The following is a 26,884-nucleotide window of genomic DNA, read 5'->3' as shown; positions in this document are numbered from 1 at the left end:
AATTGTGACTCGGCCTTAACATCTGGAATTTGATTAAAGAGAAAATGACCTTCTATATCCCCTCAAAATTTTAATAGCTCACGTTTTTTTCCATTGACACAAAATGGCCCTCCGGCCCAAACATATTACATCTAATAGCCCGAAATGTCTAATATGTATATTTTTTATATAGTAACAGTCCATTCTGTATAGTGACAATCTATTTTATATATTTTTTGTATAGTGACAGTCTATTTAGTATATATTTTGTATAGTGACAGTCTATTTTGTATATATTTTGTATAGTGATAGTCTATTGTATATAAATTGTATAGTGACAGTCTATTTAGTATAGTGACAGTCTATTTAGTATATTTTTTTATATAATGACAGTCTATTTTTGTATATATTTTGTATAATGACAGTCTATTGTATATAAATTGTATAGTGATAGTCCTATACAATTCCTTTTGCTTTCTTTTGTTTCTAGTTGGTTGTAATAGATTTGCCTACAACCTTTAATTAATGTGAACCTCACTGGTTAAGGTATAGAAGCTACATACAGAATTGAGGAAGATGACAGGTACAACATTGACATCATAAATCAAAACTCCAAAGGTGTCATACTGCTCATGAATGTGAACATTTCATCAACAATGTACAATATAAAGAAATCAAAGAGTATTTCTTCGACAAACAATGGACCCTGTCGTCTCAATCTGTCATACCCTTTTACACAATATGGTGTTCTGGCAACACATGATACTGTAAGTACTCATTAAATTCGACGACTCTTTCTTCTCATTTTATTTACTATTTTTTGGGCTTTTGATATTATGAAAATCTAGATCTAAAAGATGGTTTGCTTGCTATTTGGATTTCGGCAAATCTGACCGGTATATAGCTTTTCAGGCGACCGTGAATTTTTCGGCCACTCCTGCGACCGGTGAAGTTTTCCGGCTAAACTATTTTGGGCCGAAAATTATTTCTCCTGTGAACCTGTGTTTGTGCATGTGAGTTAGATGTATAATTCGGTGGCTAGTCACTAGAATTACTTTTAGACTATAAAATTTATATTATAATTTTGGGCTACCAGGTGTTATAAGTTTGGTCCGAATGATTGTAAATGAATTTTGCTCAATACAATTGAGCTATAACATTGACGACGTTGGACGTATTATCATTCCTAAAAGGAAGAAGGAGCGTGAGCATGATGTTAAATCAGAACTTAAGGTTTTCTACCCAATATTTAGCCTTTAAAATCAAAATCGGAGCGTCAATGAAAGCCGTTTTATATCCAACGGCCACGATGGAGCGGACAATCCAACGTTTAATTTCCCTGTCCAACGGTCAAAAACTTGAAAATACAAAAACCTGAAAGAATTTTCCCTAATTCAGAACCAACTTTCTCATCTCCCTCTCTCTTCCGCTACATCAAGAAATCTCCTAGATTCATCTTTTTTGCACTTCTTCTGTGTAAATTTTTGAAACCCAATTGAGAAAAATGAGTGTGTTACAATACCCAGAAGGGATTGACCCAGCAGATGTTCAGATATGGAACAATGCAGCATTTGATAATGGAGATTCTGAAGATTTGTCTTCGCTGAAACGTTCTTGGTCTCCTCTGAAACCCCTTTCGGTTAGGCCATCAGATTCCTTTGAATCTGATTTGTCAAGTAAGGAAAATCAAACTCCTTTATTTGAGAATTCATCTGTTAATCTCTCATCTCCGTTACCCATAAAGCCACTTAACCCTAATGGGGCTCTGGAAAATTCAAGACTCAAGCCGAACAAGCCCAATTCCAAACAGAGTCTTGATGAGATGGCGGCTAGAAAGAGCGGAAAGGGAAATGATTTCCGTGATGAGAAGAAAATAGACGAGGAAATTGAAGAAATTCAGATGGAGATTAGTAGGTTGAGTTCAAGATTAGAGGCTTTGAGAATTGAAAAGGCTGAGAAAACTGTTGCTAAGACTGTTGAAAAGCGAGGAAGGGTTGTGGCAGCAAAGTTTATGGAGCCAAAACAAAGTGTTATTAAGATTGAAGAGCGTATATCAATGAGTGCAAGAACAAAGGTGGAGCAGAGAAGGGGTCTTAGTTTAGGACCATCTGAGATTTTTACTGGAACGCGGCGGCGAGGGTTGAGTATGGGGCCATCAGATATTCTAGCAGGGACAACAAAGGCACGGCAATTGGGAAAGCAAGAGATGATTATTACTCCTATTCAGCCAATACAAAACAGGCGAAAGTCGTGTTTTTGGAAGCTTCAAGAGATTGAAGAAGAGGGAAAAAGTTCAAGCCTTAGTCCTAAATCAAGAAAAACTGCTGCAAGAACAATGGTTACAACAAGGCAGGCAGTTACTACAATTGCATCAAAGAAGAATTTGAAAAAAGATGATGGACTTTTGAGTTCAGTTCAGCCAAAGAAGTTGTTTAAAGATCTCGAAAAGTCTGCTGCTGCTAATAAGAAGCCCCAGAGGCCGGGGAGGGTTGTGGCTAGTAGGTATAATCAGAGTACAATTCAGTCATCAGTAGTGAGAAAGAGGTCTTTACCTGAAAATGATAAGGATGAGAGTAAGAGAAATGATAAGAAACGGTCGTTATCTGTAGGGAAAACGCGTGTGTCTCAAACTGAGAGCAAGAATTTGGGTACTGAAAGTAGGGTGAAAAAGAGATGGGAAATTCCTAGTGAGATTGTAGTTCATGGAAACACAGAGAGTGAGAAATCTCCACTAAGCATTATTGTGAAGCCTGATTTGCTTCCGCGAATTAGGATTGCTCGGTGTGTGAATGAGACTCCTAGGGATTCTGGACCTGCTAAAAGAATGATAGAGTTGATAGGCAAGAAATCGTTTTTCAGTAGTGATGAAGATAAGGAGCCACCTGTCTGTCAAGTTCTAAGTTTTGCAGAGGAAGATGCTGAAGAGGAATAATGTGTAATAAAGGGAGCTGCTAACTCTTTTCATGCTCTTTCAATTTTCAATCCTGCCTTTTAATTTTTGTTCATTCTTGCCTTTTAATTGAATGGGGAAGCATTCTTTTGCTTCCTCAAACTGGTATTCTAGCTTCTGAATTACATTGTATGGTACAATATGAATAAGGTTTTGTCTTGCGGTATGTTGTCCAAGTTATTTTTTTTACTTAAGGAAAATGCTGGATATTTCTATTGCTTCTTGTTATATGTTGTGTCAGCTGCATTTCATTACTGAGAATCTATAACGGAAGAAACTTACTTCTGTGCTTCATAATTCTCTTTTGATGATAATATGAGATCTCATGCTTGAGGGGAGTTAATGGATTTTAAGATTTCTAGTTCATTTATATCAGGATTCCAGGTTCATAGAATATGACTAATTTTCAGAATTAGAATTTGACACTGGCGTCTATCGTAAACAACCTCTCTACCCACACAAGACAGGGGTAAGGTATGCGTACATATTACCCTCCCCAGACCCCACTTGTGGGATTACACAAGATTTTTTGTTGTTGTTGTTGTAGAATTTGACAGCGGCTTCCCCTTTTGTTGGATATGTTAAGAGTGTGTACTGAGGACACTTTTAAATCATTAAGTATCCAAACAGTCTACTCAACCTCAATTCAAGGTTTTCCGGTACCAGCTTTTTCTCCGAGTAGAGGACATCATTGGCTATGATGCCAGTTACACAATTGAACATAAGAAACGGGTCATGGGAAGACACTGCTCTCCTCTTGTTGGAGAACAAGCCTTTTTGTATTCTCGAACTTTATGTCCTAAAATATCATATGATATATCTAAAGCTATCAAGTTCGTAAGTTGAGAAAAATGACTCCAACGGGAAGTTGCATTTTCCACCTCTAAAGAAGCTGCTAACCTTTTTATCCTACTAAGAAGCATCTTAGTGACTTCTTCTTCCCTCGTTACTTTCTTTTCTAATCAGCTCATACATCCTTGTGTAACTAATGCCACCTTTACACTTTATCGCAGCTTCTTAAGGTATAGGGGCTGAAGTTAATATAGTTCAGGTGTCAATGTTCTTACCAAGACTAGATTTGTCTTTCCTTCCCCTTGGAGACTTCCCTATTTATTGGTGGTGGTTTCATCGATATAAGGTCTTTTTATTCTCTTATCTGTTTTGGTATGTAATGTTGTGACTTCATTGATAAAAGATTTTTCTGTTACGTTTTTTGGTATGCTATATAAACAATTGACATACCATTCTTGAAAAGCTCACTGAGCAATTCAAGAATATCTTATAGTCTAACCGTTCATCTTATAATTGATTTTAGCTTTGCGCACTTTTCTATTTTCACTGCTCCTTTTATTTTTCAAGTTCAAATTTTCTTTGCCTCAGCAGGTGTAATTTTACTCTCCCTAGCATCTTTATGCTGCCCAGTCTGCATAGATATCTTGATAGATCTCATGCATTTCTTTTGAACTGTAAATAGGCACATGTCTTTTACATTCCTTGCAAGTAGAATGCTAGTCATGTCTTTGCAATACATTCATGATAATCTTTTATTTCCATCAAGCTTGCTTTGACCTGGAAAGTTAGAAGATGATGACTTTGTTCACATATGTGGTCTCTTTGCAAGGGACAAACTTCCACAGTTACTCTAATTTAAGGATGACAGTCATATTAATATAGTTCAACTTCTTTCATTTACCTGTTAAACTACTGAACTCAGTGTTGCATTGCGCTTACAGTATATTAAAAGTTCTTTTATTGATCTTTTAGAACTACAATCTTCTTATACTCTCACCAAGTGTTGTCTTTCTCATCAGTTTGGCTTATAATGTCATTTGTTGCACACTTAGATGCTTGTCTTCTCTAAATTGTATGAAGAATATTGAATCTCCACACGCTTCTCACTCTTTACTAAACTTATCTTTTGCCTCTTGTTCTGTTTTTGGATCTAATATTGAGTTCAACAATGCCTCAGTAGCTATTAATGAGGCAATGAAAATTTTGAAAGTTCTTGAATCTTTCTGGAAACTCATTTAGGTGTAGGAATTCCACATGCTAAGATCCATGATCAAGCAAGAGCTTTTGATCCAATATTCTGTGCTTGAACAATCTAAGTGGAAGCTATGTAATTCAGCACCCTTATACACGCATATCTAATTTTCTGAGACATTATATAGCTCAACAAACTTCTTCACTTGTAATATAATTTTTTGAGATTCACACATCTTGAATCTAGACTTATGAGTGGTCCACATATGTTGAATATAAACTTATGATAGTGAGAACAAACTTATCAAAGTTTTTTTTTTCTTTTGGGTAGGGGCCATGCGAACGCAGACCCCCGCTGCCACAAATTATGATGTAGGCTCGGCCACTTGGGCCGATCTTAGCGGGCGCCCTTCCAAAGTGCAATGGAAGTCACCAACCTAGGCCGTGAGCCTTCTTGATCGCCCATTGACCCCATCCAGGCCTTCATTTGTTTAAGGTTTTTGGTTGGACACTCGAATTATTTCACACGAGGCCTTCATTTCTTTAAGGTTTTCGTGTGAAATAATCTGATTGTCCGACCAAAAATCTTAAAGAAATGAATATGTCAAGAACCGTGTAAACCTTCTTAATATCCTTACATGATATTTATGCTCCTCTTCTTGTTCCCAAATTTTTTGGGACATCGAAAATATTTGCTACAGTTTTAGTCTTACAAACTCAGAACTTCAAAGAAATTTAAACTTATTAAAATTTTCAACTACTTATTAACCGCCAAGACCAGAGGCGGATCTAGGATTTGAAGGTGGCGGGTGCCATAATTTCTTTTAATGTATACCTTGTAATGACTAATATGAAATTTGTTAGGAATGTTTGTTCGGTTTTTTTGAATTTATTCGGGTCAACTTAATAGGTATTTTTAATTTGCAAATACAAAAATTACATCTCAGCTATTAAAAAATAGACGTAATTAGCATTTTTAATAAGGAACCATACCTTTATTATAACAACACAAGTAAAATTAATATTCACTAAGAAATTACATCTTTGTTTTGTATATTAAAAATAAATTTATACAAGTAAGATAACCTCTTCAATAAGGGAATTACATCAATCAGAATAAGAATTTTTTTTTAAATATCTTCAATTGATAAATTATACCCCACAAGTATAGAATTAAATAAAGTACAAGTTCTCAAAAATAAAAATCATAAATCTCATATTTTTTAAGCAATGCTTACGAAATTTTTGTCCTAATTTAATTGTAAAGTTATTTAAATTATATTTAATAACCATAGAATAACACAAAATTTTATGATATAATAAAAAAGATAAAAAAAATTTGATCTCAATCGAAAATTCCCATTAAGACTAAAAATTTTCGGATATGAAAGAAGAAAACTCATAAATTTGAGATTAAGAGAAATGCTTATTTTATAGAATTTTATAATTTCGGAGTCTCCTTTTTGAGTGTTCTTGTTAGAGACCACATATAAATAATAGAATAAAGAAAAAAATACGAAAAATAATAAAATGGTAAATAGAAAATTGGGAGGTAGCCGAAAGGAATATGATTAGGACAAAAAGAAATAAAATGCACACGAAAAGGGAAAGTCGGACAAGGTTCAAGATAATTTTCAACTTGAATTTTACACACGAGAAAAGCTTTCAAAAAGATCTACCAGCCATGACACCTTTGTCTAATTTATGGTTGCGGGTGGTAGGATCAAATATTTAACCTAATTTAAGAAAATTTCAACATAGGTAAATAATACTATCATATAAAATGGGCAGAGAGGTATTATATAACTCAATCTATCATATCATAAAATGATAATTTATTATTTACTACTACTATTTATTATTGTTATTATTATTACTTATCTATATGTTGTTGCTTTTTTTATTTTTGGGTTCGGTTTTTAAATTTTTATTTTACGTATTTCTTGTAAACCCCTGTCTATATATCCCAATAGGTAATATCCCTATAAGTTTTTAAACAATCAGAGGCAAGACACGTCGTCCCCAAAAACTCCTGACCCGAAAATGCGACAAGGGTTTTTCTTTGAGCTCTTTTGAGTCTCGACACAGCCTGAGAAAAAAAGGGGTTTTAGGCTCAACCCCAAAATCCACCCTCGCTTCTGCACAGACATCGAATCTTCAATTCTTCAACCCAATGCTTAAAACCCTAGTTCGGGTTACATAAACCCCTGAAATCTCTGCAGAGAAAAGATGGTAGCAGCTGCTTTGAGTGGCAGAGCAAAGCTGAACACTTTAACTTTCTTATGCCATTCTTGTTTCAATCGATTGAACTACAGTATCTCTGTTGGATTACACTCTGCGAAAGGAATTCGGCCATTCAATACACTGCATCGGTGTAGAAATTTCTTTCTTAACGTGAGTATTATTCTTTTGGTTTTTTTAGCTTCTCTATCTCTCAATGCTAGTAAATGCTTATTCTAGGCTTTTACCCTTTGGAAATTCTTCAGTTCGATGCTTCTTGCATTTTCTCTATTAGCTGTTATATATATATATATAGGGATTGCTCTATTTGTGCAAGTGCGCGAAGAGTGTAATATTATATTAGTAACCAGTTAAAAGAAGTGAACTTTGAGACAAGCTGGCCCAACCATGCCGGTTTTTTACCTTTCATAAGAGATGTGATTTATGAAAATCTCATTTTATAAAGGGAATGAGTTAAAATGATATTAGCAGGAAATTTGATATTAGTTAAAAATTTTCCTTTTTTGGTTTTTTGGTGGTTGAGCGGTAAATGGGAATGAGTTAAAATGATATTAGCAGGAAATTTGATGTTGAGGCTGCAAAACTTATTATGCAACAATAAATTGTGAGATTGTAATTTCTAACTACGGTCCTTGTTAAGGAACAGCTTTGTCTTGTATTGAATGGATAAGATATTCTGAACCAGGCTTCATTTCCCTCTTGCATTCCTGTATCTTGGGGCACTTTCTTTAGCTGTTTCTAATGGTAAACTACATGGTTTTTGTCTTTTAATCTTGTGATTTACTGCTAATTTCTAATACAGAATTGTATTAAATCCATCCCAGTTGGAGCCCTCTTAGATTGGCCAACTTTTTCTCCTAGTATTTTGTTCGTCAGCTGCCAATCAATCTCAACCCAAGCATCCCCTGCTGAATTTGTCGATGAAGCGTTGACAGAAGTCCTTTCGGTTATGGTTAATTCGCAAAATTCAGGAGAGGAACTCTGTGCTGCTTATGTTGATAAGTTTTGCAATGACAGAAATCTATCTGCAGCCGCTAAGCTATTGCAGACTTTGCATGATAAAAATATCCTCCTTCCCCCCAGTGCATACAATCGCCTTCTGAAAGCTGCAGGCGAGGAAAACGACGTCGACCTTCTATGTCAAAGTTTCAAGGATCTGTTAGTATCTTGCAAATCTCTGAATTCATCTACATATCTTATCTTTGCTCAGGCTTTTATCAAGCAAAATGATGTTGCCTGCTTGCTAAGATTTGTCCGGGAGATCTCTGAGTTGATTTTTCCAAGTACTACTACTACTACTACAGTTTTGAATAGGATCATATTTGCCTTTGCCGAGTGTGGACAGGTTGATAAGGCCTTGATGATTTTTGATCAGATGAAGAGTTTGAAATCCAAACCTGATGTGATTACATATAACACCATTTTGGGAATCTTAGGCCGGTGTGGTAGAATAGATGAAATGCTTAAAGAGTTTGTGGCCATGAAAGAGGATAATCTAATTCCTGATATTTTTTCTTATAATACCTTAATTACTGGATTGCGAAAGGTTGGCAGGCTTGAGTCATGCTTAGTATTTTTCAAGGAGATGTGTGAGAGAGGAATTGAACCAGATTTGCGGACTTATAGTGCTCTGATTGACAGCTTTGGAAAATCTGGTAATATTGAGGAATCACTGAGACTTTTTAATGAGATAAAGCACCGTGGAATCTGTCCATCAATTCATGTTTACAGATCATTGATCAGTAATTTAAAGAAGATGGGGAAGTTGGAGTTGGCTGTTGCTTTTTCAAATGAGATGAAGGAATCAATCTCAAATCATTGTGGACCAAACCATATTCAACAGAGAAACAGATAGTTTCGCAGTTCAAAAGAGGTAGTGGATACCTGTAATGTTTACAAAGAGCATCGATTTGCTCCATGTTCTTGCTGCTGCTATCTTCAACAAGAATGGATCTGTTGTGGTATGTATTTCATAAAATAGAATATGATGTTCATAGTTTATGAGTACTACTATTAGGCGCAACCTCTTGTTTTGAATTCCTGCTATGTGTACTGAAGTTGTAAATTATTTCCTTTTTGTTACAGGCCAAAAGTTTGAAGAACCATAACCAGACATCCGGTCATCATAGGCTGGCTCTCCCATGTTTTTGGTGATTGGATCTCTGATTTGACTACACAGCTTCTTATCTCTAGTGAGATGGATATCACGAACTTTTCGAGGTGCTTTCTCTCTTCCGTTGGTTCTTACTATACCCCTATCCCATCTGAGAGGGAAACAAATACTTCTAGTTAAAGATTGGTGTTGAAAATATCAAATTAATCTTTTTGGATGTTGTAACCTCATTCATCGGTAGTTCAGGGCAAATTGTAAATGGTGAAAAAGGGATTCTATGCTGCATGAAGCATGAAACATTTTGCAGAAGAAACAGAGATTTATAAAATTGTTTAATGTGCATCCTGACCCTTGTATGAAATAATCTCACCTTCTTTGTTCTGTATCTCATTAGTTATCTATATATTGTCATGATTCATTGAGTGGCTGAAGCGTGTAGCAATCACTTGATGCAATTTATTTTAGATGGAAATCTTTGAAATGCTTAATTAGTGAAGTGCAAAAACACTTGCAGGCATGTAAAATTTCATTGATATAATAAACGAGTTAATGCGTCTAATAATATGCCCTTACGCCCTTGATAAGTGCCAAAGAGACGAATAGATATTGATGAATATTACTTGGAAGCAGGAAATCGGTTCAGGAAATATAATACTAACAAAATTTCTGAATTATACTAGTAAGAAGCGCTGAATTACAGCAAGTATAAAGAACAACAAATCAAAGTTGTGGTATAGTCGATAAGTTTAATGCTGTTTCAGATTCTGCTAGAATCCCTCCCAAATGTGAAACGCCTTATCCAATCAGATACCACCAACACCCTTGTACGCCAGCTGACTAGCTTGCTGAAATTTGAAACCAAGCACATATTAATAACACATATATTGTTTAGTTTGGTACAAACACTGGGTACGAGTAAAAGTATTTTTTTGTAATGTGACAGACTTCTTACCTTGCATATACTGAATACCAGAGCCACTGCGTACTGTGACCTATTGAAACCCAGTCTCCAGGGAGTTGAGCTGCAGTTTGTTCTCCACCCAATGGTGCAAACTGCCCCAAATGCCTATACCTGTAAGAGAGGGGAAAAGAAGGGGTAAAAAACCAACAAATATTGAAGCACAAGATAAGAAAAAAGGTAAAGAGTAAACATTAGTGTCAACTCTATAGCAAGAGGAGTTCATATGATTCCCCATAATCAAGAGGTTTATTTTTCTGTAATACCTTAGCATTCTTGCTAGAGTTAATCACTTAAGTAGCTAGAGTTGATGGTGTTTCATGCCTACCTAAAAGGATGGAAGCGATGGCGGCCCGTTCCTCGGAATCTTAGTGGACCTTCTGGATTAGCTTCACACATTTCCATGCGATTGAAACAGTCAGCAAGGTAACTACCTTGTTGAGCAGCAACCTAGTGTAGAAAATAACAAACCGAAGCATAAGATGAGGAACTCTATAGAAGCATATATCAAGAGAAAATAATCTATATATATTTACCTGTGCTGTAGCAGGAAGATTTTTCATCTGGGAGTCTACTTCAGCAAGTAGTGACTTGAACTTTTCAATGTTTATTTCAGCATCTTCTTCTGAACTCTTTAGTAAAGCATTAAAGTTATTCAGCTGCCTTTTCTTCAGATAAAGATCCACTTGAGGATACCTCTCACATATGTCATGGATCACTTCTTTAAAATCTTCTGCTCTTAGGGTACCAGAATTATCCTTGTCTGCCTTGCTAAATATGATTCCAATATCTTCCTGTTATGTAAATATAGATTCTAAATATTTAGAAAAACTTAGTAGTTCCTTAACTTGTATAAAGATGAATGAAATTTCATCCACTGTCATTCTATTGTGTCACCAAGCTTTTCAGAAACCATAAGAATTAGAAATGAAAAGAAGTATATAACAAAAACAACAATAACAATTACGCCTCAGTCCCAGAAATGAGCATGATATTGTTCAATTCCTGATCTTGAATTTCAAAGTTGTACCAATATGAAGGAGAGTGAGATATGAGGGAGAGTGAGGGTGGAACTGAGAAGTATAGTTAAGTCCGCTTAGTATATTAAGGATTACTAGTTGCAATACTTCAGTTAATCAGGGATTTGAAGTAGAAAAGACCATTATACAAGTTGAAACTTCATGTTCCAAGAAATAATGCTAGATTGTTCCAATTCAGTATATATAAGTATCAATCTAAAGATTGGTCAACTGTACCATGACTTTGCGTTGGTTTATTGTGGCACAATCACCTAGAGCATAAATTTCGCTGCACCCTTCTACTCGGAGCCATTCATCCGTTGCTAAGACTCGCCTGTTTGTCTGCAAACCATCAACAAACAACAAATAGAGGTTCATCTTTGAACCGATGAAAAAAGATTGGCAGTAATCATACGCAGTAATAAATGAACATACCTGACCAATTTGCTTCATGAAATCCATAATGACAGGGCGAGTTCCAATACCAGTGGACCAGACACACATTCCATATGGTATTGTAACAGTTTGTCCGGTGCTTCTCTCTTTTGTTGATATTTCACGATCACTTACTTTCACCACCATTGATCCAGTTTTCAGCTGAATACCATCTCTCGCAAATTTTTCCTCGGCAAAAGCTGTAATTCTTTTGTCAAACCTGAAAATGTGAAAGCCAACAATAATCTCTGAGCAAGCAAACAAGTTACAAGCTATAATGTAGTACGGTGGAGAATGTTGTTTTACATGTTCAGTATATGATCACCAGCCTCAAGGAGTGTTATCCTCGCGTACTGTTTAAGGGCAGGATACAACTTCGCGAGATCCTCTTTCACAAAATCATGAAGCTCAGCAGCAAACTCCACGCCGGCTGGACCACCTCCAACTACCACAAAGTGAAGAATTCTCCTTCTCTCCTCTTCACTTATGCTGGGAATGCTTGCCCTCTCAAAACAATCTATCACATTCCTACGAATTCTCTGAGCATCTTCTACTTCCTGCAAAGAAATATCATTACTCGCTCTTCAAATAACTTTAAAGGTAGTAGCAGAAGACTAGAATGCGAGTATACTTCAATTCATTGACACATTAAAAGAGTCTTCCAGAAGCAACCCCTCTACCTTCACAATGTAGGGGTGAGGACTGCGTACATATTACGCTCCTCAGACCTCACATGTGGGAATATACTGGGTATGTTATTGTTGTTGTTTATTAATTCAGTAAAGACAGTTGCTCAGTAAAGCTACCTTCAGAAAGTGTGCATTCTCCACAACACCTGGGGTGTTGAAAGTATTTGCTCGAGCTCCCATAGCGATCACCAGATAGTCATAATCTACGGTAAACTCTTCTGTGCCACCACCCAAATGACTTTGTTGGGTTGTTTTACAGTGAACTTTCTTGTTTACTGTGTCAATCTTGTAACACTCAGCTTCCTTGAAATCAGCATCAAACTTTTTCTGTACAGAGATATAATCTTATTATAACAAATTAGTGGTGGCAAAATGGTTAAAAGAAAACAGTTAACCACCCATATTATACACTAAAAAATGGGTTGGATAATGAACTTTTTAAAAACGGGTCAAATATGGATAAGAACCATATTATCCATTTAGAAAATGGATTACCAATGGATTACTAATGGGTTTAATTTTTACATTTGTAAAACCTCTTATTGAGGGTTTCTCAAGTTTGGGAGACTAAGAATTCTCCTAAATCTGATCATATTCATGAAACATGGATATCCGCCGGTTAACCCATTTTTTTTATCCGTATTAAATATGAGTCGGGCCGGATAATTTATCCGTTTTTCATTACCTGTTTTCGACACGTCCCATATCCGACCCGACCCGTCCGTTTGTCTCACCCCTAATACAAATACTTAAAACTCCAAAATTTTAAGGGCCCGTTTGGTCATAAAATAATTCACTTTTTTTCGATTTATTTTTTATTTTTTTCCGAAATCATTGTTGCCATGAAAATTTCAATTTTCACTTGAAGTTACATTTTGAAATTTTTCGAAAATTTCAAAAAACTCCAAAAAGTTGTCTTTCAAAATTGTCACTTCAAATCACTCACAAAAATTCAAAAACAGCTCCAAATTGTATTCATGTCCAAACACAACTCTAATTTTCAAATACTATTTTCACTAGAAATTTTTTTTTCACTTTTTTCCGGAATTTCACAAAAATTATGTCCAAACGCCCACTAAATATGCAACAAAGACATCACTTTGAGTAGGATTTTGCTTGGCTTTAAAAAGACAACGAATATCTATACCTTTTTGACAATATTACGAATTGGTTCTACAATGCTCCTTGCTTCAACTGTGCCACAGGTAACACTAGGTAACAGAGGAGTGAAGGCAAAATAGTTGCGAGGAGACACGACCTGAACAGAATATGAGGGGTCTTTCAAATTCTTAAGGAAACTTGTTCCGGCCCAGCCTGTTCCAAGCACTACCACTTTCTTCTTCTTAACATCATTCTGACCTGCATCAGCATATGCAGTATGACATACTGCAGCTAGTCCTCCACCACTGCAAGTCCAAAGCAAATTAATAAATCAATTGGTCCCAAATTAATTAGAGTCAGCGACATGAATCATCCATGTATTCCACTCTATTCAGGTCTTAATTGCAGGCAAATTTATATAATTATGTAGCCGGCACTAATATTAAATGAAAAAAATTGATTTCAAACCCGAACGGGCTGTGGTATAATCTCAAACTCGAACTTATAAAGTTCAAATCCTAAATCGATCTGCCTATGATATTAGACAAAGCACATATCACCAACTTTTTATTTTGAGAAAAAACTGAACAAAAGCGAGACCAGCAAGACAAAAATAAAAACGACCAACAAGCAAATGCTAAAATGAGAAAGAAATCATAGATGGTGAAACTAAAACAAGCTGGCTAGAACAGTACTGGTGCTCATGTTAATGAACAGAATTATCAAAGTAAGTATAGAGTTTAATTACATCATCCGAGTTCTAAATAAGAAACATTTAAAAACAGCAAAACAATAACACAACAATAGTGTAATAAAGAAAAATGGTGAATGCAAAAGTTGACAGACCTAACAGTGAAAAGAACAAGAACTTTAGGGAGATGAGGGTAGTCATTGAAAGCTCTGGAGGCTCTCTGAAAGAAACTGTACCCACTCATTGTGTTACAATATAAACCCTAACGAATGAACTCTCTCTTTTTTTACTTCTCTTTCAGTTTATATAAAGATGGAAACTAGGGATGAATTTGCAAACTTTCCATATATGAACGTAGTTGCAGCGCAGCCACTTTTTATTGTTTGTTTTGTTTTTTCATGGGCCTTGTGGCACACACAAAGTAGTGCGAAAGCAGTGGAGTAACTGTCACGTAATAGGCAAATTTTGCATATATTGATTTGTAAAACCTAAAAGCTAGGGAACGTGTCATTATGGGGCAGAGGGATCTGCATCTCCATGTTATTAGGATTTTAAACCAACTTTTGGTTTTTGGCCCGTACACCGTTCGAGTCGGGTCCAGTTTGCGACAAGTGGCTGACAGCTGACTGGGCAAGCAGAATCATATCTGGCAATACACTTTTCCTTTTCTGACGCTATTAGAGAAAATAGTAGGGAAGTTCACTAAAATTCGAAAAATCAAACTAAATCGAAAATTGAACCAAATCAACCAAAAAAATTGATACTTTTTTTTGTTTGATTTGGTTTGGTTTTGAATTTTAAAAATCAATCAAATTTGGTTTGGTTTTAATAAAAAAAATAATCGGAAAAAAACGAACCAAACTAGCTGTAGAAGTAGTCATTTAAATTTTTTTTATTACACCTATATATGTATTTTCTTATACAAAGTTTCTAAAAATTTATAGTCCATGTTAATTGTTTGCATTATTAGTCGAGTTTTTTGCTATTATAATAATCTAATTCTTTGCCTTTACATTCTAGTTTGATTAGTAGTTTTGCTAAGTACAAGAATCTATTTCATGTTAAAAATAATCTATTTTTAATTGAGACCTTAAATTATTGATCACTATTTGATCCAGTTATCATCAATATATCTTGATAAATGATAGATTTCTTTTGGTGTTACGTTGAAAATGTAATCGTCGGAATATGTGTTTGGTAGTGTATGTCTCATATTTAAGAAAAAGTCGATGAATAACCAAAAAAGCGACATAAACCAAATCGATAAAAAATGATTTAATTGGTTTGGTTTGGTTCCAATATTTGAAAAACCGACATACTTGGTTTGGTTTCTTTTTAGGGAAAAACTGATCCAAACCGAAACATGAACACCCCTAACTACAGGCATTTAATACAAATACTCTTATACGATGCAATTCAGATTTCAAGAGTTAAACGATTTTCTTTTCATAATATTTTTATATACCTTTTAAATATTTTAAATTATTAATTATTGTAACTTATAATACTTTTGTGTAGTTTCCAAATATGTAAATTTTATTTCAAAAAATTTAAAGATTAAGTGTCCCAATTAGAAGAGTAGCCAGGAATCTCGCCAAGGGTATTCAAACTTTTAAGGAAGTCAATATTTTTCAATGAATGGGTGCACTGAATTTTTTCAAATCAAACTACGCAACATTTAGCTAAACAATTACCACACTTGTATAGAACTATAATTTTATAAATTAAAACTAATATAAAACAAGACAACAACCAATAAAAGTAAGCATAAAATCAAAGAAACGAGAGCGTCGAGAGCGTCTATAGTATGTAGAGGACTTTTGTTGAAGAAATTTTTGTAGAGCTTGACTTTCAAATTATAAAATTTGAAAATAACTTTTAATATTAATTATTTTTTTTACCCCAATTTTAAGTTTTAAGAGTTATTTATTAGAAATTGTTTTGATTGAAAAAGAGTCAAACAAACCACACAAGGTGGTCTCGTTTTGTTTTGGCAAACAAAAAGATAAGGATTCAAACCCTTGAACAACACCTCACTTTGAACATCTTGGACCATTGGATGACTTCACTTAATTATGTTAAGGGTGTTTAAAATATAATATATAACCATATAAAATAATATTTAACCTATATATGCAGTACAATTATGCGACAAAGGATGTAAGCTTGAACACCCTTGATATAATATGGCTACGTCACTGGTCCCAATTAACAGCCAAAATTAAGGTGTTTTAAATCTCGATATTCGAACTGTATCACATAAATTGGGGCATAGGAAGTATTTAAATGGCTAAAGTATAATGTACTTATATTTTGAAAATAAAGTCATTGTATAAAGAATTGAAAGATGATCATGTCCATATTTGGCATTACAACGAACTGGAGATCGAGTAGTTTTGAGAAAGCTGTACCGATACGGCTACTTGAGCGATTTATGTAAGCACCAAGACGGTGTGACCAATCAATAGTGAATTTATAGTTTGATGCTATGACAATCGTGAATTCATAATTTTGTACAAGTCGATTGAGCAATGAGACTAAAACTAGATTTTAATACTATCAACTTCAAAGCTAAAAGTATACGTGACAAGTCGTGTTATCTTATGATGTTTGTATAGAATCTTACGATGTTGTTTTGATATCTTCTTGTACGGTCGTACCAACATTTACAAACACACAAAAAATGGTTAAATGCTAATTTTGAATTTACAGTCAAATTATGCATAGACTGTGAAAATATATAATCCAACAAAAAATCTGATTATTTCATTAACAAATAAGTTGTTATTGACATAAAGCAAAGTTAAAATCTATAATTCTTAGACTATAGATTTTACTTGTATAGTTAATAATAACAACAACATAACTGTTGGACTAAGTAAAGTTTGTTTTGATGATTGACAAAGGAACTCAAGCATGAACCAGGTCCATACACAGTGTACACAGATACGGGCCCATTCAAGCACAAGGTATGCACGTGAAAGAGATAAGCTTAAGTGGTTATATCTGATATATCCTGAACGAAAAGGTTACATAAGTGATAAGGAGAAGGACTCCTTACTCGAAGAGAACTCTATCCTAGATAATGGAGGAGTTAGAAGTTGAATCTAACTAGAACTCTTCCACCAAGGAATAGCAAAGCATTAGACTTTTAGTTATTTCCTATTCTACTAACTCTATATATTTCAAGATGTTCTCATTTTACAGGTACGTACAAACGCTGAAGTTAAACGTAAGTGGAGAGCAAAATAGCAAGGCATTTTGCAAGCAATTCTTGTGTGATACAAGTGTGCGAACCCGAAGCTACATGAACCAGAGAGAAGAACCAGTTCCAAGTGTCTGTCTTTTATTCTAGTTTCATTATAGTAGGGCTTTTGAGTTGTACCTTTCAGCTTTATCTAGAAGCAATTGTACTAGGTACTTTGAGTGAAGTACTCAAGTTAGAGTTAACTTGAAGTTGTCGCAACAGCTAGAGGCCGGTTGCCACAAAGGGTTAGAGGTAATCCTTAGGCTTACAAAGAGTTTTGTAAATACTATTTTTGGCTTAGTGATTCAGTGAAGTGTTGGGAAAAATCCTACTAGATAGTAGGTCATGGTTTTTTCACCTTTTGAGCCAGATGTTTTCCACGTAAAATACTTGTGTTCTTTACTTTCCGCATTTATTATTCTGTAACTATAGTATAAGGAACACATAGAAGAACCAGGGTCCTTCTATAATTTGTGCACGTAAAAAATTGGACACCACACAAATTATCCCACCTCCTCTTATGTGGTATTGAAGTACCAAACAACAATTGGTATCAGAGCGGGTTATCCTTGAAGAGGCTAATACCTTAGGAGAAGATCAATATGAGTGCACCACCTGGAAACTAGGAAGGACAATCCACTACTAGGCCATTAATCTTTAATGGCTAACTCTACTCTTGGTGGAAGAACAGAATGAGAGATCACATTCAAGGAGAGGACTATGAGCTATGGGACATTGTCATTGATGGTCCACTAGCTACATTGAAGAAAAATATTGAAGGAGTAGATGTGCCAAAGACAAGAGCGGATTGCATTGCTGAGGACTTGAAGAAGTGGGAGAAGAATGCTAAAGCCAAGAAATGGCTTATTTGTGGACTTGGTCCAGAAGAGTACAGTAGAATCCAGGGTTATGCCACTGCTAAGCAAATTTGGGACACACTACAGGTGGCTCATGAAGGAACTACTCAAGTGAAGAGATCTAGAGGAACTCTATTGTACTCTCAGTATGAGAACTTTGCTATGAAGGATGGAGAAACCATTCAAGAGATGTACACAAGGTTCACTACACTGACAAATGCACTAAAATCTTTTGGAAGGATTATTCCTCAAGAAAAGAGGTTGAGAAGATACTTACTAGGGTCTTGCCAATCACTTGGGAAAGCAAGATCACTGCCATCTAGGAGTCAAAGAACATTGCTATTCTTCCACTAGATGAATTGATTGAAAATCTCACTGCTTATGAACTTAGGAGACAAACTGTGAAGATGGATATACCTAAGAAGGAAAGAAGCTTGGCACTCAGAATCACTGAAAGTTTTGATCTGGAAGATGATGAAATGGCTATGATCACCAAAGACTTCAAGAAGTACCTGAGGAGAGGAAAGGGTTCTTCAAGAAGTGGAAGCTACAGCAAGGAAAAAGCTCCTGAGAAGCAAACCGATGATGGCTGCCATAAGTGTGGAAAGCCTGATCATCACATCAAAAACTATCCTTTGTGGGAAATTGAATGGAAGAAGGAAAAAGCAGAACGAAGGAACAGGAAGAATGAACAAGTTCAACCCAAGAAAAGAAACAACAAAGGATCAACCAAGGCTATGGTCGCTGCTTGGGGAGAAAGCTCAAATGAAAGCTCAGATGGTGATGATGAGGATGAACGAGCACTTATGGCCATTGGAGAATCTGATGAAGAAACTGAGATAAGTGTCTTTCATCTCAAAGACAAGATTAAATTTTTATCTAAAGAAAGGTTATTTGAGTTGCTACTAGAGCTAATTGATGAATCTGAGGATATAAATAATAAAAAAGAACAGTTGTCTAAAGAATGTGTGATTTTGAATGCTAAGTGCAAAAATCTGGAACTTAGGGCTAGTGAAACTGTAAGTGAAAATACTGTGTTGAAGAACCAGGTTCATGCACTTGACTCAACTGTCCTAGAGCTTAGATCTAAAAATCTAAAATTTAAATTAGGAACAGGCAAAAAGACAGTTGATCACACACAACTCACTTTAGAAGAAAATGTAGGAAAAATAAAAAATGAGTTGTACAAGAGAGATGAACAGGTAAGAATTCTAAAGGAGGATCTAAGCAAGGTCAAGCATGAGCTAGACAGAACCTGTAAATGGAATAGGTCCTCTGATGCACTTTCATAGCTACAAGAACACCACATTAACAACATAAAAGGACTTGGCTTTGGGAACCGTGCACCTAAGTGGGATCCCAAAAGTAAATATCTTACACTTCCTAAGAACAAGATTTGCACACACTGTGATAACACTGGTCACTATAAAAGTGAATGCACTGCAAAAGAAAAAGCAAGTCAAAAGAACAAAGATTTTGTTCAAGGCTGCCAAGTTGGGCTAAAAAGAATTTGATTCACCCTTTTGCCTATAGAAAGGGACCCAAACTAGTTTGGGTTCCTAAGACTAAACCCTGATTTCTTTTTGTAGGTCCAAGTGAAAGGGAACAACCAAATAGGGTACATGGACAGTGGTTGCTCAAAGCATATAACAGGAAGCAAGAACCAATTTCTTTCACTTGAGGACCTTAAAGGAGGTAATGTCTCCTTTGAAAATGGGAAGAAACGTGAGATCATTGGGGTTGGAAAGGTAAGTAAGACTGATTCTCACTTTATTGAGAATGTCTACTTGATAGATAGACTGAAGTACAGTCTAAAAAGTGTATCACAATTGTGTTATAGAGGTAACACGGTAGCATTCACCCCTATAAAATGCTTTGTGATTAATCTTACCACTGACAAGATAGTTTTACAGGGAAAAGAGTGAACAACATATATGTTGTGAATTTGTCCACACTTTCAGATAATGAACTCACTTGCTTAAGTGTGTTGGATAACGATCCCCTCCTTTGGCACAAAAGACTTGGAGATGTTAGTCTAAGCCAACTCAATAAATTAGTCTCCAAGAACTTGGTGATAGGGCTGCCTAACAATAAGTTCAAGGAAGATAAAGTTTGTGAGGCTTGTGCAAGGGGGAAGCACGTAAGATCCTCTTTCCAAAGCGGGAAAATGGTAAGCATTACCAGGACGATGGAACTGGTCCATATGAATCTTTGTGATCCAATGAGAATACTGAGCAGGGATGGTAAGAGATATATTATGGTGCTTGTTGATGATTACTCTAGGTTTACTTGGACATTATTTTTAACATCTAAAGATGAAGCATTTGACGTGTTCACTTCTTTTGTTAGAAAAACTCAGAAATAACTAGTCAATCAACTTGCATCAATTAGGTCTGATCATGGTACTGAATTCGAGAATGCTAAATTTGCTAAATTTTGTGATGAGCATGTCAAAACTCATAATTTTTCTGCTCCTAGTACTCCACAACAAAATTGAGTAGCTGAAAGAAAGAATAGGACATTGGAAGAAATGGCTAAGACTATGCTTCTTTCTAGTAAACGGCTCTATAGTTTCTGGACAGAAGCTATGAATACTGCATGCTACATTATAAATAGGTGCATGACTAGACCTCTTATTGAGAAACTCCCTATGAGTTCCTTAAAGGGAGAAAGCCAAATATATCCCATCTTAGGGCATTTGGATGCAAGTGCTTTGTGCAGAATAATGATAAAGACTCCCTAGGTAACTTTGATCCCATAAGTGATGAAGGAGTATTCTTAGGATATTCTTCACATAGTAAAGCTTATAAGATTTATAACAACAGAACTATGTGTGTAGAAGAAAGTGTACATGTGGTTTTTGACGAAACTAACATTCATTCTAAGAGGCAGGAACATGATGATGAAGCAATTGGGCTGGTAAGAAACTCAAATAAATTCACATCCCAAACTGAAGCTACATCAGAGGAAGGAATAGGTGATAGAACAGGTCCTTCCACCCGGGGCAACTTGATATAGGGAACTGAACAAAGAGGAACTGATCCTCAAATCTCGAGGGAACCTGTCCATGAACCTATTCCTCAGCAACAAAACATTGAAGGAACATCTAGGGGAAACCAGCTGGTTGTGAAACCTTACAAGTATCAAAGTTCTCATCCCATTGAGAACATAATTACTGATCCAACCTCTAGAATCAAAACCAGATCTTCTTTGAAGAATCTTTGTGCTTTTGATATTTTTTTATCTCTTATTGAACCTAAAAATGTTACTGAGGCTTTGTAGGATGCAGATTGGTTGAATACAATGCTAGATGAACTCAACCAAGCAAGATTGGTGGTTCAAGGATATGGTCAAGTAGAAGGCATAAACTATGATGAGACTTTTGCTCAAGTTGTAAGATTGTAAGCAATTAGACTCTTTATAGCCTTTGATGCCTACATGGAATTCACTCTTCATCAGATGAATGTAAGAGTGCCTTCCTCAATGGCTATCTAAAGAAATAAGTGTTTGTCAAGCAACCTCCGGGCTTTAAAAGCAAGAAATATCTTGATCATGTGTACAAGCTTGACAAGGAACTTTATGGGCTCAAGCAGGCTCCAAGAGCATGGTATGAAAGATTATCAAAATTCTTGCTTGAGCATGGGTACAAGAAAGGTAAAATTAACAATACTTTATTCTTGAAAGAAAAAAGTAAAGATCTCTTGGTAGTTCAGATATATGTTGATAATATAATTTGGGAGCAACTACTGATAAGTTAAGTAAAGAATTTGCTAAACTAATGGGGAATGAATTTGGTGAGCTTAATTTCTTTTTTGGCTTATAAATTAAACAAAATTCAAATGAAACTATGATCTATCAGTAGAAGTATGTGAAATAGTTGCTTAAAAGGTTTAAAATAGAAGACTCCAAAGAAATTGACACACCTATAGCAACAACCACAAAATTGGATATAGATGAACCCGATTCATCTGTTGATCAGAAGTTGTATAGGGGAATGATTGGCTCTTTGTTATATCTCACTGCTAGTAGACCTGTTACTGTTTTCAGTGTAGGCCTTTGTGCTAGATTTCAGGCGAATCAAAAGGAGTCTCACTTGATTGCTGTCAAAAAGATCTTGAGATACCTAAAAGGCACCACTGACCTCTGCCTATGGTATCTAAAAGATAGTAATTTCAATTTAGTAGGATATGCTGATGCTGATTATGCAGGTTTTCTTGTGGATAGAAAGAGTACCTCAGATATGGCACACTTTCTTGGCTCGTGTCTTGTGTCTTGGGCCACCAAAAAGCAAAATTCTATGGTCTTGTCTACTGCTGAAGCTAAGTATGTTGTTGCTGCCTCATGTTGTGCTCAATTGTTATGGATCAAACAACAATTAATGGACTTTGGAATTGATATAGGTTGTATCCCCATCTTTTATAATGATACTAGTGCAATTAGTATGACCAAGAACCCAGTTCATCACAAAAGAACAAAGCACATATATGTTAGGCACCATTTTTTGAAGGACAATTATGAAAAGGGTTTGATCACTATGGAATTTTGTGCTACTGACAAGCAAATAGCTGACATATTCACAAAATCTCTAAGTAGAGATCACTTTGAAAGGAACAGGTTAGAAATAGGGATGATTAAGATCACATAAAAGGAACCAGTTCTAACTCAAAAATTGGTTAAATAATTTGTGAATTTTTTACATAATTAGAATAGATTTTCCTCAATCTCATACTTTCACTAGTATACTCTTGTGTCATATGCTAAAATATCTCATTAATCTCTAATGATATTATCTTTATTCTCTTGTAAAATTTAGACTTACACAAGATATTTCTTAGTGAATAACCTGGTTCATCAAGATTACTTGATACGTACTCTCCACTCTGCATATTTTGAAATAATTATATTTGGATTATAATCAAAAGGAGAGTCCCATTTAATTCTAACCTTCCTTGAGCTTATCCGTTACAAAATGTACCAGTTTCACCCAAAGAGAGTCCCAAAACGCAATAAGTGCCTAAATTCTAGGGAAAGTCCTCAACGTTTTTTCAAACAACTAAATATGGAAAACTGGGTGGTAAAAATAAAAAGAAAAAAGGAAAAGAGAGTGAGGGTGTTCAAGGTGATATGAGGGGAATTGGCACAGGAGTGGCTGAATCTTCACCTACTCCTATTGGTTTGACTAAAGAAACAAGAGTTATGGTAGTGTGGAGAGAGGAATCTACTGGAGAGGAAAAACGTTTGAGAGAAAAAAAGGGGTAGTGGGTCTGGAGAAGCTACTGAGGGGTTGGTTAGGATGGGGAAGAATGTTCAAAAATCTGTTCCATCAGTACAGGAAGCCCTCAAAGACCTACTGAAACGCGTGTCTGACAGCTATAATCCAAAAAGGAAGAAGAGTTCAGGAGTTTAAATCCCTGGAACTGCTAGGGAAAACAAGAAGAGAAAGGATTCCTCTTCTATCCCTATAGAGATTCCTCCCACAAGAGGAAGAGCTACAAGAAGTCAAAAGAAGCAGAGTGAGGCTGAACTTGAAAAGGCCTTGAAAGAAAGCAAAAGAAAAGTTGCTGCAAAGGGAAAGAGGAAAGTGAGTGAGCCTATTGAGGCAGTTTAAATTGAGGAGATGGTCCTTCATGATGAAGAGGAGGCAGAAGAGGTGGAGGTTGTGATTCCAAAGGCAAAGAAAATAAAGACTTCCAAAAAGAAGTCTCCTTCGAAGACAAAGTTTGCAGAACCTTCTACCTTGGCAAAAAGAACCAGGTCTGCCATGAAGTTTAGAAAAGTGAAAGTAGTAGAGGAAGAAGAGAGTGAAGAAGAAGAGGAATCTGATGAAGAGCAGGACAAGAGGGTTAATTTTTGGAAAAGAACGAACTTGAAGGGTAGACTCCTCAGGGACTTGGAGGAGGAAGGCATGATGATGCTGCTGGAAAAACTACAACTGCAGGTTTGGAAGGACATGGTGCTTCAGATGGATGGAAAGCTTGCCAGAACTGAGATTGTGGAGTTCATAAAAAATTGTGAGATAAAAAATGACAGAGACACCAGTGTCGTAAAAGGGGTGACTGTGAGCTTTGATGACAAGGAATTGGGAGAAATTCTGGGAGTACCTGCTGAAGGGTACAATGATTACAAAAAGTTAAAATGACCAAGCCTAAAAGACCTCCCCACCTCACTTGCCATTACAAGGAAGTTTGCTAACAATGAGGAAGAGCTTCAGCCCAAGGCTGTATACAAAAGTAAGATGAAGCCACCCCACAAAGTGTTGTTTGAATTTGTTAACAAGGTTGTGCTGCCCAGGCAGGAAAAAAAGGGCACATTTTCACATTCATGGACCTGGTCCTTGTGGAATACCTAGATAGTGGGAGGCAGATCAATTGGCCTGGGTATATCATCCAGCTTCTTGATAGGGTTCTAACTGGAACCAAAACTCATGGCATACCCTATGGTTTCATTCTCACGGATGTACTAGCTCATTTCAAGGTACCCCTCAAGAAATAGGATGTTGGTACAAGCAAGGATCATTTTGGAGCAAACACCTTGACTACTTGTGACTATGAATTTCATGTTGTTGCTAAAGAATCTGGTTTATCCAAGATGGTGCCTGTGAACAGCAAAGTAAGAGCCTTGGTGTAAGAGAGTGGGGCTAAGGATGTTGAGATTGAGAGGCTGAAGAAGAGGTTGGCTGAAGTAAAAACTGAAAGGCATGCTCTCAAGGCTGAGCTTGCAAAGGAGAAGGAGAAGAATGAAGGCATTCTTCAAGATATGCTAAAGCTACTTCAGGCTAGAAACCAAGAACCTGGTTCTTCCCAGCCTTGAAACCTTCCTAACCTAGTTAGACAAACCAGTGACCCGAATGGAATTTTATTTTATTCTTTTTGCCCATGATCCAATATATTTATTTTTCTTTATGCTTTGTGGATGACTAGTATCAATGCTAATCAACTGTTATTGTGCTTTAACTGTTTGTTGATGCTTCTTAGATAGCTAATATCATTAAATTGATATATGATGCTTGACCTCATGATTGCATTTGAAGTAGCCTCAGTGGCCATGAGTGATATATATATTAAAATATGGTTATTTAACATAATTATGCAACTTTTCGATGATGCCAAAAGGGGAAAGATATGTTGTGCTTTTTAATTTGGACTGTGATGTTTATAACCTAATGAACCTTGTCCTTGATGATTTGTGACTTTAAAAAGAAAAGTGTTCTAACATTGTATTGATGTTGAGCTGAATTGAAATAGGGCTTATGCTTATGAAAAGCACAGAGTTTGTCATCATCAAAAAGGGGAATTTGTTGGTCTAAGTGAAGTTTGTTTTGATGATTGACAAAGAAACTCAAGCATGAACCAGGTTCATACACAGTGTACACAGATACGGGCAGATTCAAGCACAAGGCATGCTCGTGAAGGAGATAAGCTTAAGTGGTTATATCTGATATCTCCTGAACGAAAATGGTGCATAAGTGATAAGGAGAAGAACTCCTTACTTGAAGAGAACTCTATCCTAGATAAGAGAGGAGTTAGAAGTTGAAGATAACTAGAACTCTTCCACCAAAGAAGAGTAAAGCATTAGACTTCTAGTTAATTCCTATTCTACTAACTCTATATATTTCAGGATGTTCTCATTTTATCTATACGCACAAACGCTGAAGTTAAACGTGAGTGGAGAGCAAAATAGCAAGGCATTTTGCAAGCAATTCTGGTGTGATTCAAGTGTACGAACCTGAAGCTACATGAACCAAATTGAGGAATCAGTTCCAAGTGTCTGTCTTTTATTTTAGTTTCATTGTAGTAGGGCTTTTGAGTTGTACATTTCAGCTTTATCTAGAAGCAATTGTACTAGGTACTTTGAGTGAAGTATTCAAGTTAGAGTTAACTTGAAGTTGTCGCAGCAGCTAGAGGTTGGTTGCCACAAAGGGTTAGAGGTAATCATTAGGTTTACAAAGAGTTTTGTAAATGCTGTTTTTGGCTCAGTGATTTAGTGAAGTGTTGGGAAAAATCCTACTAGGTAGTAGGTCGTGGTTGTTTCACCTTTTGAGCCACGTGTTTTTCACGTAAAATACTTGTGTTCTTTACTTTCCGCATTTATTATTCCGCAATAGTAGTATAAGGAACACATAGAAAAACCAGGTTCTTCCACTACTAGAAATTCGGCAAAAACCGACCGACTTTGGTCAATCAAAAAACCGACCAAAAAATCGACCAAAGTTGGTCGGTTTTTCAAAATATTTTATTTTTTAATTTTATTTTTACGAAACCGACCAACTTTGGTCGGTTTTATTTAGCGCAAAAATGCGGGAAACTATTTTTGAGTCCCGCAAAATTTATTTTTCAAGAAACCGATCAACTTTGGTCAGTTTTTCAATTAAAATAAATAAAAATTAATATTAAAAAAACCGACCAAAATTGGTCGGTTAATTCGGCCGGTCATTTAAAAAAACCGACCAACTTTGGTCGGTAATTTTACTTTTTAATAAAACCGACCAACTTTGGTCGGTTATTTTCGTGCGAAAATACAATTAAAGAGTATAAATCAAATAAAAGACAGTCTTAAAACAAAATGCACCAATGGTCTAGTGGTAGAATAGTATCCTGCCACAGTATAGATCCCGGTTCGAT

At 35.9% G+C, this 26,884-nt stretch overlaps 3 protein-coding genes and 1 non-coding gene across 4 annotated transcripts; 2 read left to right on the top strand and 2 right to left on the bottom strand.

The window, feature by feature from the left end:
• Positions 1–1,349: 1,349 nt before the first annotated feature.
• LOC107832430 (uncharacterized) lies at positions 1,350–3,147 on the top strand. Its single transcript, XM_016660278.2, has one exon. It carries the CDS (start codon positions 1,484–1,486, stop codon positions 2,909–2,911), a length of 1,428 nt encoding a protein of 475 aa, XP_016515764.1. The 5' UTR covers positions 1,350–1,483; the 3' UTR covers positions 2,912–3,147.
• Positions 3,148–5,240: 2,093 nt separating this feature from the next.
• Positions 5,241–5,399, bottom strand: LOC142174202 (U1 spliceosomal RNA). The gene has a single exon (XR_012703557.1). It is a non-coding gene; the product is annotated as a U1 spliceosomal RNA (small nuclear RNA).
• A 1,547-nt stretch (positions 5,400–6,946) lies between these two features.
• LOC107832429 (uncharacterized) lies at positions 6,947–9,608 on the top strand. The gene is made up of 3 exons (XM_016660277.2): positions 6,947–7,306; positions 7,956–9,114; positions 9,239–9,608. The coding sequence occupies exons 1-2, from the start codon at positions 7,142–7,144 to the stop codon at positions 9,006–9,008; spliced, it is 1,218 nt and encodes a 405-aa protein (XP_016515763.1). The 5' UTR covers positions 6,947–7,141; the 3' UTR covers positions 9,009–9,114; positions 9,239–9,608.
• Positions 9,609–9,827: 219 nt separating this feature from the next.
• LOC107832427 (external alternative NAD(P)H-ubiquinone oxidoreductase B4, mitochondrial-like) lies at positions 9,828–14,578 on the bottom strand. The gene is made up of 10 exons (XM_075229423.1): positions 14,315–14,578; positions 13,515–13,773; positions 12,485–12,694; positions 11,985–12,235; positions 11,679–11,898; positions 11,481–11,585; positions 10,761–11,018; positions 10,553–10,674; positions 10,219–10,338; positions 9,828–10,111 (listed from the first exon to the last, which is right to left on the bottom strand). Exons 1-10 carry the CDS (start codon positions 14,401–14,403, stop codon positions 10,024–10,026), a joined length of 1,722 nt encoding a protein of 573 aa, XP_075085524.1. The 5' UTR covers positions 14,404–14,578; the 3' UTR covers positions 9,828–10,023.
• Positions 14,579–26,884: the final 12,306 nt, after the last annotated feature.

Source organism: Nicotiana tabacum, chromosome 2, assembly GCF_000715075.1.
Source record: "Nicotiana tabacum cultivar K326 chromosome 2, ASM71507v2, whole genome shotgun sequence".
In the NCBI taxonomy this organism is placed as follows: Eukaryota; Viridiplantae; Streptophyta; class Magnoliopsida; order Solanales; family Solanaceae; genus Nicotiana; species Nicotiana tabacum.
The sequence above is the reverse complement of the archived record's forward strand: the minus strand, read 5'-3'. Positions and strand labels throughout refer to the sequence as shown.

What these genes read in the sequence shown, in the direction of transcription:
- LOC107832430 (XM_016660278.2), top strand. Translation starts at nt 1,484, where the DNA reads ATGAGTGTGTTACAATACCCAGAAGGGATTGACCCAGCAGATGTTCAG.
- LOC107832429 (XM_016660277.2), top strand. Translation starts at nt 7,142, where the DNA reads ATGGTAGCAGCTGCTTTGAGTGGCAGAGCAAAGCTGAACACTTTAACT. An exon ending in GTAGAAATTTCTTTCTTAAC is followed by an intron (nt 7,307 to 7,955) that starts GTGAGTATTATT and finishes TTTCTAATACAG; the next exon opens with AATTGTATTAAATCCATCCC.
- LOC107832427 (XM_075229423.1), bottom strand. Translation starts at nt 14,403, where the DNA reads ATGAGTGGGTACAGTTTCTTTCAGAGAGCCTCCAGAGCTTTCAATGAC. An exon ending in TCATGAAGCAAATTGGTCAG is followed by an intron (nt 11,586 to 11,678) that starts GTATGTTCATTT and finishes GATGGTTTGCAG; the next exon opens with ACAAACAGGCGAGTCTTAGC. An exon ending in ATCTTCCTGCTACAGCACAG is followed by an intron (nt 10,675 to 10,760) that starts GTAAATATATAT and finishes TTTCTACACTAG; the next exon opens with GTTGCTGCTCAACAAGGTAG.